Here is a 13,706-nt window from a genome sequence, read left to right on the forward strand (position 1 = left end):
TTAAATGAGACTTTTACTCATATGATTTTATGATTATTTGCATATTGTATAACAAAATTTTACACCAACAAATTGTTTTTAATGTGGGATGTTTAGTGGTTTAATAATTTATAATCATTTTCAAAAAACAATGAAGATTTCAAAATTAAAATATTAACTTTCAATATATGTTCAATGTAAATATCAAAATATAAGTATTTTTCATATGATGTATAGTTTAATTTAAACGATATAGTTTATTCCTAGCTGGGCTACTGTCTTTACCCTTTTTTGCTAATTGGTAACTGGCGACTGTGGAAGCCCACTAGATGAAACCGACTCACACACTCCTTTTGAGTCAAGATCATCTCCATCTTGTAAAGATTGTCCATTGGCCTTCGCAGACACTCCTCTTAAGTCCACTATACCCGGCGGAACATAGAGCATCTTGCTGGTGATAAACGGACCTCTGGGCGGGTAAGGACCCGATGGGGGTTCGAACAGTACAACATTAAATTGTTTATCTTGATATCATAATCAAATATAGAGTATAAGCAGATAGTTGGGTTTTAACTTTGATTTTCAATAGTTTTTTTGTAATGAACAGTTATATGTTATCAATCATCAAGGTAGGATATATATCATACTCCTCCACCCCCAATAAAAAATTTAGTAGATTGTAGAACACTGGATTTCTAATTTCAAAACATCATTAGATAAATGATAAGTCTCATGAAAATATATTCATTGGACAATTAAACATGTTAAGATAGAATGAGTTATGTGTCCTTAAATCAGGATTATACAAAAAAAAACTCCCCCTAAAAAATTACAAGGTTGAAAGAACATCTAATGAAATGAGCAACTCCTCTACCGCTTGATGCACTAGGAAGATAGATGGTCCTTTGATGCAATAATAGTCCTAATTTTCTCAACTAAACCGCACTGCAACTAAAATAAGCCGTTATGGCTTTGATTTTTCCTCCAACACAGTTTTCTTCTATCTGAAATCACAAGATAATGAAACTGTGAAAGAAACAAATGTTTTGCAATAAATTAGCTCTAGTAGTGTCGTTCTTCTAAACAATGCTTTACCTCAAGATTTAGAGGAGGCGAGGAGAGCCAAGCGAGTTCTTCCAATTGTGATAAATCAACATTCCGCGGTAGAAACATTATGATGTTAGGCGTGATGGATTGAGCAATCTGAAACAATGAGTACCTAGACAAAACATTATAACCGTATATATTGAGCACAAACTCACATATAACAGTTACAAAAGTAGATGAATGTGTTATACCCGTCTTTTGGTTGGAGCATGTCCAGTGTGTAACTCTCAACTTTGTTATACATTGGTCCTCCCCATGGTGGCGAAAGAAACAAAACATCTCCCTACAAGATATATATATTAGGACAGGTCAAAAGAATCTTTAGAAGTTGCAGAGAAAGAAAGAAAGATTACTTTGAGAGATGGAGCTAAGTGAATGAAATCACCAACGACATAATCTACACGATCATCAACTCCATAAACCATTGCATTGTTAATAGCCATATCGACCTTCGCAGGATCAATGTCTATAGCAATCACAGAAGCACATCTATTCACAAAAAAAAAGGAGACAAGTTTGGTTTAGAACACATCATACAAGCAGCATTAAAAAATCAAAGGAGGAGCCTTCTTACACTTTAGCGAACTGGATGGTGTTACCGCCAACGCCTGAGAAGCAATCGATCACCACTTTGCCACGGCATCTCTCTGCTTGTTTGACTGCGATTGCCTCGGGGGTTACGGAGTACCATCCTTCTTCGTCCATCTCGATTCCTTGGTCGTATTTTGAGAAGAGGTCGTAGCGTTGGAACCAGTACTTGGTGAGGTTAGGACTCGTTCCATGTTCTTTCTCCGCCGGTGAGTTTATCGCTGAGTAAAGCAAACAAAGCCGCGGTTTGGTTAATTAGGGTTTCAAATAGTGGTAGAAAGTTTACGGATTGAGCAGCGGACTGATTGTTACCTTTCTCCAAGCGTGATCGTTTTCGTTTCCTAGCCATCGATCGAGTGTTGATCTGACTCGTGTTATTGCCGGTAAATAAGTGAGAAAACCGTCCGACAGTCTGAGAACAGAGAACTGGGTTTGATTGTCGGAACTCGGAAGATTTCAGGGGGGGTTTTGGTATTTGGGATTGAGAATTGGCTTAAACCTTGGTTCTCCACTTGTATGGAGAAAACCGGAAGGAGTCAAGGGAATAGTTGAATAAATAAAGATTGGGGAATCGCTCGACGAACCGAGTTTACTAGACCGGTTATTTTGATTTTCTAAACCACGCCTTTGCCGAAATTGGACCGGAATTTTGGAGCATATTCGTACGATTGGGTAAGGGGTCAGTCAATGAAGTAGACTGAATGGGCCGTTGCAAAAAAAAAAAAAAAAATTGAAGTAGACTAAATGGTTTCTTTTGCTAAAATACTGAATCGTCTTTCCCCTAAAGGCTAAAGCATCATGAAAGTCGTTGTTGTGGATCCTAGAAGATGATTTTCTGTGTGTTTTTTTTCATTGTATGATAAGTGGTGTTTTTCATGAACATAAAATTCTAAATTTTCATCCTTTTTCTGATTTCTTGTGAGGTGTAATTAATTAGTATAATGATATTATAAGCTGGTTGTTTGCATACTCTTTGGCATGGTCGTAGCAACCCGTAACAGCAAGATGCAGCTCACGTGATAGTGACACAACACAGCATGAGATAATACATACTGTAATACTAATCATAAAAAGTCAAATACATTCATATTTCCATGCTTGATTCATTCCTACGGCTGAGTTAGTTAATAAAAGTATAGAATAAAATCAAATAAATTTTGCGTCTTTCAGCAAGAACATTTCTTCAGTATGTGGTTCCTTGCTGACTTTTTTTTGTTTTTTGAGAAAGGTTCCTTGCTGACTTTTCTGAGTAATTAATTATGTAAGCTTTACATTCACCACACAATGTCCCCCCCGTACTTAAGCCTCATTCTCACTAATATCATAAATCAATTTCTCGATAGTTCAACGTTATTCCATTGTAAATAAGTAAGCAAAACGATATGTGCATTCAGTTACAAAAAAATTAACGATATGTGCATTTCAGAAATATCTATCCTATTAAAGGTGAAGTACAAATGGAAAATAACCCTTACTTCTTCTTATTATTTACTACAGAATGCCATTGACCTTAATTAAAGAAATTATTCTCAATTAATCAACCCATTTCACACAAAGCCTTATTATCATATAGCCCATTCGTTTTTCTATAACTATTAATGGTTCTTTCTTTTGTTTATATTAACCTACAACTGCACCTAATTGCCTTTATTCTAACTATATATCTAACCATAAAAATAAATTCATACTCATAATTCACATTACCATAAACTTATTATACACATGAAATTGAGTTTAATATTTGAACTGTTCTATTTAATATATTAAAGTTTCGTATTGTAATATTGAGTAACACACAATATATAAACTGTTCTGTTTAAAATATTTTAAAGTTTATTATATGTCAATAATTTAGTAATTTTAATATATCTTTCTAAACCAGACATTATTTATTAAATTAATTAGTTTGAGGACAAACCAGTTGGATTGTTTAATCTATTGCCAAATTCACTTTAAATTCAAAACCATTCTGTTTGCCTATTTATTTAATTCTTATACTATTAAATATTTAACAGGATTTGTATAGATCTGCTTGGGTTTTGGGTTTCCGAGGTCAAAGATTTCAACATCATTCAGATATTTCTAAATTTCAGTTCGTATTATATTCGGATCTTTGCGGGTTCAGTTCGGGTTTGGATAACCCATTTAAATTATTTTTTAAATTCATTATATATTTTGAATTTCTTAAAATCTATAAATAAAATAATATATTGTATATAAATATGAATAACATATGTCAGAATACCTAAACTTAACATATAAATTGGTTTGGTTTAAATTTTGGATCAAAAATAAATAATTATTTTAAACATTTTTGGTATTTTGAGTGCACTTCCACTATATTAGATATTTATATGTGACTATTTTATATATTTTCAAGTATGTAAGCCAACCTAAAAATATCATATATATTCTGGAATGTTTATATATATTAAAACTAAAAAGAATTAATATATATAAATAAGTATATAAATTTTTCTCGGATATATTTTGATATCCAAAATACTTTAGTTCGAATTGGTTATGGTTTCAGTTGTCTAAATATCAAAATTTTGAATAATTTGGATATTTAATCAATTTTGGTTTGGGTTTGGTATTACTCTTTCGGACCGTGATCGGTTCGGTTCTTCAGATTTTAATTTTTTATCCAGCTTTGATATTGATATGAAAAAGTAAATAGCAATATACATTTTTGAAATATGCACCCGCACGGGCGTGCGGGTCAACATCTAGTAGATAGTTAAATCATTTCTTTTGAATTTATCTAGATACATAAATCATCATGATGTTCCGGTATATTCCCTTCTACCAGCCCATATTTTATTGTTTGTAGCTTGATTTCCTAAGATAAATCTGGACTCTTAATTTGAATTGTTCTGCCATGGTTAGTTCTGGTTTAACCATATGTGCGTACATGTTGTAAAGTGGGAGGGTAGTAAAGTGAAGAATATGAGCAAAAAAGTCAAAACAAAAAAAATAAAAATATAGCAAAGGAGGCTAAAAGATCACATAAACGATGCCAAAGAAAAAAAAGTTCACATAAATTAACTTAGTTATTGTCACGTTCTTTAACATTTTAAGTAGTGCTTTCTTCCTTCCATAATTTTCCAAGCATTAAGTTGCACAAAACCATAGAGAAAGGGTTCTCTTCAAATCTCGAAGGTCATTCAAATTCTGTGTTGTTGTTTTTACTGCTTGTCCTCGTTAAGATTGCTCTTAAACCGTCTTGTTGGTTTCTGTCTTTTGACTTTTCAGGTCTCTGTGACGCGAGGAGAAAGGTTTTTAGAGACATGGCGTCTTGGACATCATCTGAGTTCCTCTATGTAGAGATAAAACCACCAGGTATCCATTTCCTAGAACGTTTCAAGCGTTCGGGCAAACTCTCTTTCAAGCAATACCAAGGGATGGTCTTCGTCTTGACCTTCATCGCCTATATCGCCTTCCACGCATCCCGAAAGCCCAACAGCATCGTCAAAGGAACGCTCTCCAAACCATCAACCGGACACTTCAAGGCCACGGAACAAGGCGGGTGGGCTCCTTTCGACGGTCCAGACGGAACAGCTCTTCTCGGACAAATCGACTTGGCTTTCCTCTCCGTTTACGCCGTTGGCATGTTCGTCGCTGGTCACCTGGGTGACCGTTTGGACCTCAGGACGTTTCTAACGATCGGTATGATCGGGACGGGAGTGTTCACCGCTCTCTTCGGCGTCGCTTTTTGGGCCAATATCCATAGCTTTTACTATTTCCTAGCCATCCAGACGTTGGCTGGATGGTTCCAGTCCATCGGATGGCCATGCGTGGTTGCGGTTTTGGGGAACTGGTTTGATAAAAAGAGGAGAGGGGTTATCATGGGTGTTTGGAGTGCTCACACATCGATAGGGAACATCGTTGGGTCTTTAATCGCGACCGGACTTTTGAAGTTCGGTTGGGGATGGTCTTTCGTCGGTCCAGCCTTGCTCATCACGTTTCTCGGCGTTGTGGTTTACCTCTTCTTGCCTGTGAACCCTCCTGCTGTTGAAGCTGAGAGGGATGGAACCGAAGTTGATTCCACGATGAGGCTTGGTGACACCATTACCGAAAGCTTCTTGATTAGCTCCAGGATGAGTACCGGATTCGATAGAAGAGCCGTAGGGTTCTTAGCCGCTTGGAAGATCCCTGGCGTTGCACCTTTCGCCTTCTGTCTCTTCTTCACCAAACTTGTGTCTTACACTTTCCTCTATTGGCTTCCTTTCTACGTAAGCCAGACCGAAATAGGAGGAGAGCATTTGTCTCAAGAGACGTCTGGAAACTTGTCCACGCTCTTCGATGTTGGAGGCGTGGTTGGAGGAATCTTGGCCGGATACTTCTCTGATCAACTCGACGGGAGAGCAATCACAGCTGGAGGGTTCATCTACTTAACAATCCCAGCTCTGTTCCTGTACAGAACCTACGGTCATATCTCAATGGCGATCAACATCATCCTCATGTTCACGGCTGGAGTGTTCGTTAATGGACCTTACGCTCTAATTACAACCGCGGTTGCAGCTGATCTCGGTACTCATAAATCGCTTAAGGGAAATGCGAGGGCTTTGGCTACAGTCACTGCTATTATAGATGGAACAGGATCAGTTGGTGCAGCCATTGGACCTGTTCTCACCGGTTACATCGCAGCTATTAGTTGGGATGCTGTGTTTTACATGTTGATGACCGCAGCTTTGATCTCCGGATTGTTGCTTACTCAGCTTATTATATCAGAAGTGAAAACTTTGTTGTATGGATCATCTGAAGATGATGAAGTTGTTGCTGCTTCTGAACCAAGACCTCCCATTGATGTCCTCATATAATACTATCAATTTGATTCTGTGTGTGTGTGTGTTCTTTTTTGTTTAATCTGACTTGCATTGTAACATCTTTTTTTTTGTTTAAGTTTGAATGGAAACAATCAAACTCCTCTTGGTTATATAAGGTTCTGATTTATTTCCGAAACAAGTAACGGAACCTAAAGAGGGTAACTTCCTATATAGACGTTATCTTTCTTATGGATTCATATCTCTGGAAATGATCAAAATCTTCAAAACCAAACATAAGAGCAAATTGCAATACATAATGCATGCAAAGAAGACTATTTAACTTCTTCAGCATTTGCTGGAGCTGGTAATCTTGATCCTAATGTAACGGTGGTTTTGTGAGGGGTATGTTCCTAATAATCTTATAACACTAGATTGTTTAGCTTCGCAAAGTCTGCCTACCACTAGATCACCATTTTATGATTTAAGAATTTAAGTTATCTAATAATTCTATGACACCTAAAACTTATAAATTATTAAATAAAGAAATATCATAGGTGCGAAAATCCATAACTTTTAATTTGATTTGATATTCATTTCTATCTGGTCTTAGTATCCTACGAATCAAAATAAATATTAATATTTAATATCCACAAATCACAAATATTAAAATTATAAGTAGAATATCTTATATATATATATATATACACGTGGGTATGTAAAGAATTATAGATATAAATTATATATTCTTTAGTATCTCTAAAGGAGGAAGGTGTATCCAATCTAGAACTTGAAATGATTTGATTTTAAATATATTGCTAGATAATTTTACATTAATTGTGATTTTTTATATATTTTTTTGTTGTTAAACCACTCTAAAATCTCATCTAAATTATGAGATTTTTTATTTATTCTACCAGAACACTAAATATTTTTTAAAATTAAAATTTAAACATATTCAATAGTAACTATTGGATTTCAAAATAATTTATCAAATATCATATACACTAGCTTTTAAGTGAACTTAAAAATTTATGTACGAGTAATAGTAAATTTGTCATTGTAATACAGATGATCTCAAATCCTCAAGTGGATACATCCCTTGCAAGGCTGCAAGTTTTGTGAAAATATCATTCACAAAATTAATTACAGAGCTTTTGTTTTGATTTTATATCATTTTGTAATATTATTATTTTACAATATTTTCTTTACTTATTGAATTTTTTTATTTTATTTACTGGTTTAAAATATAAATTTGTCAAATATTCCTCTCTTCAATCCCTCAACCAATCTCTTTGTTTCTAGATGAGAGGTCTTAAAAGATTGACATAACAGACTTAATCAGATTCTATCATCTGTGGTACTATCCTGAAGCAAGCAGAGAGAGAGATCTATGGCCAGGTAAAAAATTGTTTATACACATATGCATCTTCCTCGAGTAAAACCAATATAGAAATGTCTCCTTTTTCTGTTTTCTTGTGAATGGATTGAACATTTTACTCTCTTCATTTTGATAACTCAGGCATTCCAATCCAATTCTTAGAGCCGGACATAACAGTCTCAACGATTTACAATTCAAACATCACAAGGCATTCACTTCAAATTTACTCTAGTTTTCCCAGTGGGGACTCTAAAGAATGATCATCAATTAGCCATAGACCAAAGTCACGGAAGCGTTTCATCTTATTGTTGTAACCGATAATGTAGTTGTTGTGGACTATGACATGTTTCCCCTTTGTCTCTTCAACCCATGTCTTGTTCTTGAAATACAATCCTCCTGTTGGAAACGCTGCTTGCGGTAGCAAGTATAGATCTAGCTGCAGAAGAGAAGATCACAAAAGAGTTTAGGATAAATTCAAACAAATGAATTAGTACAGAACCGTAATCGAACGTTCATAAGTAGATAATAGGCGTAACATAATTAAGCAGATGAAGGTTGACTCTTTTGAGATTATAAGCTTTAAACCCCACAAATACCTGATGAGCAGTTTTGTTGAGTGCCCAGTTGAAAGCAGGCTGATCATTTCCTTCATACACTTTAGATCCAGCATGAAGTTCATCAATCCATTTCTTCATGAGAAGCTTTGCTCCAGTCTTGGGACGCAAGAAAATCATGCAGCTACATATATAAGTCACTCCGTTTCGATCCGGAGGTGGTAAACAATGGGAATGATTCAAAGGCTTAATCTGGCACCAAAAATAACTGGAGAATTATGATTTAATAAATGAAGAAAAAACTCTAAAAGGTCATGGAGATGTGTGAATAGAAATGCACATACTCTAGTCCTGTCATCTGTGAAGTATGCTTCGTGGCTTCCTTGTAAATACTGAAACGGATCTTGCAACCAGACCATATCAACATCGTTGTACATCACATTATAGCCTAGCTCCAAAAGTCGCAAGAGATGTTGCGGCCTCCGAGATGTAAAATTGAAGAAACCCTATATTTGGATGTTATAAAATTAGTTGCAAGATAAGTTTTTTTCATATCATATTCTGAATCAACAAGGGATACAAAATCATTCAAACTCAGAAAAAAATGTTAAAACTATTTATACCTTGGAACCGAACTTATGTGCGGTCTGAGAATTGAGAGCTGGGGGAACGAGAACGGCATGGCCAGGCCACTTCTTGTTAATCTTGTAAAGTGTAGCGTAATCCTCAGCTATCACGAGGACTTTGTCTTGATGCTTCTGTCTAGAAACGCTAATTAACCAGTTGTTGAGGAAAGGCAAGAAGGGATAGCTAACGGTGCATACTATCACTGTTCCGTCCTTAGCGACGAACTTAGCTGCTTGAGCGAGAGAATAGTTGCGCCAGTTGGGGGGAAAGGAAGAAAAAGTTCTGTTTGGAAACAGGAATAAGGGAGATCTTACCCAGGGTAAGTATACACCGAGGATGACGAGGAGAGCGACAAGAAGGAGACCGTTGCGGCTCATGAGAGAGATATGACGACCCTTTGAGGTTAAAGAATAAGAAAGAGGAGAGGAATATAAAAGCTGATGCGCCATTGTTGTAGCAGGAGAGGGAGGCAGAAGACAAGGTTTACATGATCTGATAGAATATGAACGTCTATGTATATATATATATATATACCATATTTTTTTTTACTAAAGTAGAGAAAATAATAACATAATACATATGTTAAGGAACTACCATATTATTTGTTTACTAAAATGGAGAAAATAATAGCATAATATCTATGTATCCAAAATAATAGCATAATATCTATATATGTTAAGGAACTACCATATATTGCTTTTTGCTAAAATAGAGACAAATAATAACATAATATACATATGTAGAGGAACTTTCAACCACTTTATCCAAAGTGGTTGTCTACCGATAGGCGGATTTTGAGATTGCTAAACAACCCGAATTCGAAAGCATTCCACTACACTTCAGTTTGTGGCTATATGGATATGAATCTATTTTACGGTCTATTTGAATATCCGGAGTGAGAATCTATCGATTTAACAAAAAAAAATGTTAAGGAACTTTGTATATCATATGCCTTTTCACTGAAGTACAAAAAAATAATAACATAATAAATTTGTTACAGAACGATCGTAATAATTTTTTTACTGAAGTGCAGAAAAATAATAACATAATACAATGTTGAGGAACCACTATATGCACTTTTACAATACCTTGTTTTTGCTTAACAACATAATACATGATTCCCCTTTTTTCATTAACAAGCTTGATCAAGTTAGCACTGCATTAATCATTTTCAAATGGAGATGAAAACACAATAAAGAAACATTAGATTGTCAAGAGACATTGACTAGCTAACATGTAGAGAGAAAAGCACTACTTTGTACTAATTTTAAAAGTCGATATGTATTGCTTTTAATCATTAAGTAATATGTTACTTCTGAAACGTTCTATGCATAGTAAGTAGTATACTGCTAAAAACGTTTCTCCAGTCAAGACTTTCAGGCTGCGAATGGTTACGGCTGGACTGGTGCAATTCTTTAGTTGGGCGGGTTTTGATCTCCATTCAAAAATATTATATAAACAATAGGCTGTGGTTATTGAATGATTAAAAAAAAAAAATTATATCATTGTTGAGAATCATGCATGTTTTAGATTAGCAGCATTCTGTTTTTTTAAGGTCTTCAAGATTGGCAGCATTCATTAGATTGAAATCAAAGAAAAAAATTGAGACTCTCCCATGTAACCTGGGAAGTAACCACGAAAGTGAAATGACATTTTCCAATTTTTAGTTACGCAAAAAAAAAAACACGAAAGTGATAAATATTTTAATGTTGTGGTTTTTTGTAACACTTTAAAATGTGATTCAATGTATTTTTTCATCTTCTGATTTTCTCTTAGAGATTGAAGTAATCAAGTATGATTACTTTTATGAACTAATCAAGTACTTATAATTACTAATACAGTTTTGTTTAAAAAGTTTTGAAATCGGTTAGCCAAATTATAACAGTTTTGTTATTTCACATTTTATCACTATTCAACATTTTTTCTATAATATATATTTTTATAATAAGTGTTAAAATGAGTTATTTCTATATGCTATTTTCTATAATAACATATTGTAACTTCTAACACTGAGTTTTTGATATATTTTTTGACCTGAAAAAGAAAAATTTAATGTCGAAAAAAAAAATCATGGGAAAATGTGAAGAAAAGGGCTGACACCTGACTCAACCAAGGCTGGACCCAGAGAGTTTCTGGGCTGGGTTTTGATCTCCAGTCAACAAGAATATATAAAAACGACAGGTTGTGGTTATTGAATGACTAAAAAGAAAATATCCTTTATATATTAACTAATCAGCATTACAACCTTTGAGTCCTCAGTAACCACATTTTATCACAAAATAATTTTTAGAATTATTAAAAAAATATGTTGGTCCATCTAAATATATATTACATTTTTTTATTAAATTAACTATCAAGTTGATTAGTACTCCATAAAAAATATTATATATTATTTTTTTAAATAAAATCTACGGAGTTATCTAATATGATTAACATATATATATATATATGAAAATTGCTGATTTTGAATAATAAATATTTGATAACAATTTTGCATCCTCAATCCTGTTTTTTAATTTTAAATTGTTTAAAAAAATTAAACAATCACATTAATCATATAATAAAAATTAGATTTTATTCTTATAAGGTTATATTTTGAAGTTTTTAAAACGACTATAAATTACTATGAAAATACATTAACATATTGTATCTTTTTAATTAATATCGTTTAAATTAAAAATATGCCATATAAGAATATATAAATACATTAATTTCAAAATTTATATTGAAAATGTATTGAAACATGAATATTTTAATTTTGAACATTTTTGACATAAGATATTCTAAGTATATCATTATACAACAGGACGATACAATATTTGATTTATACTGGTGTTAATTATTGATTTATTATTTTTGATAAAGAGGACTTGAAATATGTGCTTAATTTCAATTAATATTATTATACGAAAAAATCTATAATTCCTTATATGAAGAATATATATTACCTGGGAAAGAGATCAGTTAAGTTTAATTTTTTTTTTTTTTTTTTTTTTTTTGGTCAACGATCAGTTAAGTTTAATATGGCATGATTTATTGTTAACATAGAAACATAATATAAGAATATAATATAAGAATATAGTCTATATATATAGATGTCTCTAGTGACTTTAAAAGTCGTATTAAATTTTAACAAAGTAATAATATATCGTTTTTTTGTGTGCACATATTTTAATAATTTGTAATTAAAATCCAATAGTAAATACAATGAATTTTAAAAATCATTATTTCAACATCAATGGTCTTTTAATTAGCAATCTTATTCAAGATCCTATAGTATATACAAAATATAATATATGGCATAAATTGTTCAAACAAACATTATAAGAAAATTTCACTTCACGCATCGGTGCTGGTTATTGGTTATTAACTAGTCCCTTTATTATTAAAAAGGAAGCAAAAAAAAGAATAACCTTTAAAGTGTATTATATTTACAAGTATGTCATTTTGATGATGTGTCAGTCTAAGAGTTCTCCTCAGCTTCTTTTTACTTTTTTTTTTTTTTCCCAAATTGAAATTCATTCATTCATACGATAGTTTCATACAGAAGCTGGCAGATAAAAGATATCTCGAGAGCAAGAGCCCAAAGAACAGGCAGCTAAAACCCACACCGGGGTCACTTTGGAACACAACCTTGACAAGGCAAACGAGCTACAACGCACACAACAACTCAATAAACTTAGAATCAACAACTACACAATAGCACACGACAATTCAGTGCAAACGACCTTTAAGCGGTGGATAAAACAATCTGGATAACTCGATGCTGCCCACAGCACGCCATACGAAGCATCCACTTGAACAACCCGAAGACACCGCAGTGCATTCTCAACTCGGATCTATCGCTGCTGCCTATGGCCTGCCGATCGATACCATCCCCACTCGTGACTAAAACCAAGACTTCACAACCCGACTAGAAAGATCGCTTCATGATCTGAGCATCTCTCGGATACGGCTTGAACGCACTCTCTGACGTTCGCTTTGCACCTAGATAGATAGAAGTCCACCAACACCGTCACACAACCAAGCTTCGCCGCTCAAAGCCCAAAACCAGAATAAACAATCGTGCACCTAAACGACAAAAGATCATTGTATCCACCAAAACTCAAGATAATTTTGCAACTGAAAGAGTCAATGCACTAATTCCCGATAAACACTAAACCCCAAGAACATGAAACTCCCAAACTTACACTACTTAGCTGAAACAACACTGCCGTCTTGCACCACAAAGAAAACGATCCATCCTACTACTCAGAATGGATGCCCCTAAGACCATCTACTTAGACCAAACGATACAAGAGCATATACTCAATCGAGAGCCCTCACACCAAATTAAGACCAGTATCAAGAACAAAGCTGAAGGTCGCCGTTTGATTGGAATGTAGCACATGAACCACCAGCTGCTACACCAGGAGGCGCAAATCCGAATTCGGTTGTAGCTGTCTCGAGAAAACTATGTCTTCATCCTTAGCCAGACACGGAAACGAGATAATGAAGAAAAAGGCGGACTTTGACGATCTTAAGCGTACAGGATAAACGGTTTTCAAATTTCAAAGGTCTGAAGCATAAACCCCCGGCGAACCGGAGGAGCAAACCCTTTTCCGCCGGACACTAGTCCTCTCCTCCGATGATTTCACCGCCGCAGGGAAAGCTAGATCGAGGGTGGAGGAGGCGTCTCTCCTTGTCACGCGCCGTCGTCGAGCA

The 13,706-nt window shown here is 34.4% G+C and overlaps 3 protein-coding genes across 3 annotated transcripts; 1 reads left to right on the forward strand and 2 right to left on the reverse strand.

Moving 5' to 3' along the window:
* Window positions 1-696: 696 nt before the first annotated feature.
* On the reverse strand, window positions 697-2,361 carry LOC108822943 (uncharacterized). The gene is made up of 6 exons (XM_018596154.2): window positions 1,987-2,361; window positions 1,661-1,895; window positions 1,440-1,575; window positions 1,278-1,369; window positions 1,075-1,198; window positions 697-983 (listed from the first exon to the last, which is right to left on the reverse strand). Exons 1-6 carry the CDS (start codon window positions 2,021-2,023, stop codon window positions 915-917), a joined length of 693 nt encoding a protein of 230 aa, XP_018451656.2. The 5' UTR covers window positions 2,024-2,361; the 3' UTR covers window positions 697-914.
* A 2,406-nt stretch (window positions 2,362-4,767) lies between these two features.
* Window positions 4,768-6,605, forward strand: LOC108821386 (putative glycerol-3-phosphate transporter 3). Its single transcript, XM_018594424.2, has 2 exons — window positions 4,768-4,836; window positions 4,930-6,605. The coding sequence occupies exon 2, from the start codon at window positions 4,965-4,967 to the stop codon at window positions 6,495-6,497; it is 1,533 nt and encodes a 510-aa protein (XP_018449926.1). The 5' UTR covers window positions 4,768-4,836; window positions 4,930-4,964; the 3' UTR covers window positions 6,498-6,605.
* A 1,242-nt stretch (window positions 6,606-7,847) lies between these two features.
* LOC108821387 (UDP-D-xylose:L-fucose alpha-1,3-D-xylosyltransferase 1-like) lies at window positions 7,848-9,472 on the reverse strand. Its single transcript, XM_018594426.2, has 4 exons — window positions 8,999-9,472; window positions 8,720-8,881; window positions 8,418-8,627; window positions 7,848-8,257 (listed from the first exon to the last, which is right to left on the reverse strand). The coding sequence occupies exons 1-4, from the start codon at window positions 9,449-9,451 to the stop codon at window positions 8,045-8,047; spliced, it is 1,038 nt and encodes a 345-aa protein (XP_018449928.2). The 5' UTR covers window positions 9,452-9,472; the 3' UTR covers window positions 7,848-8,044.
* Between the last annotated feature and the right edge of the window lie 4,234 nt (window positions 9,473-13,706).

This window comes from Raphanus sativus, chromosome 8 (genome assembly GCF_000801105.2).
Source record: "Raphanus sativus cultivar WK10039 chromosome 8, ASM80110v3, whole genome shotgun sequence".
Classification (NCBI taxonomy): Eukaryota; Viridiplantae; Streptophyta; class Magnoliopsida; order Brassicales; family Brassicaceae; genus Raphanus; species Raphanus sativus.

Coding starts and splice junctions, on each gene's coding strand:
- LOC108821386 (XM_018594424.2), top strand. CDS start 4,965: ATGGCGTCTTGGACATCATCTGAGTTCCTCTATGTAGAGATAAAACCA.
- LOC108822943 (XM_018596154.2), bottom strand. CDS start 2,023: ATGGCTAGGAAACGAAAACGATCACGCTTGGAGAAAG. Junction 1,370..1,439: donor ACTTAGCTCCATCTCTCAAA/GTAATCTTTCTT, acceptor TATATCTTGTAG/GGAGATGTTTTGTTTCTTTC. Junction 984..1,074: donor CGCCTCCTCTAAATCTTGAG/GTAAAGCATTGT, acceptor TTGTGATTTCAG/ATAGAAGAAAACTGTGTTGG.
- LOC108821387 (XM_018594426.2), bottom strand. CDS start 9,451: ATGGCGCATCAGCTTTTATATTCCTCTCCTCTTTCTTATTCTTTAACC. Junction 8,628..8,719: donor TCACAGATGACAGGACTAGA/GTATGTGCATTT, acceptor TTTTGGTGCCAG/ATTAAGCCTTTGAATCATTC. Junction 8,258..8,417: donor TCAACAAAACTGCTCATCAG/GTATTTGTGGGG, acceptor TCTCTTCTGCAG/CTAGATCTATACTTGCTACC.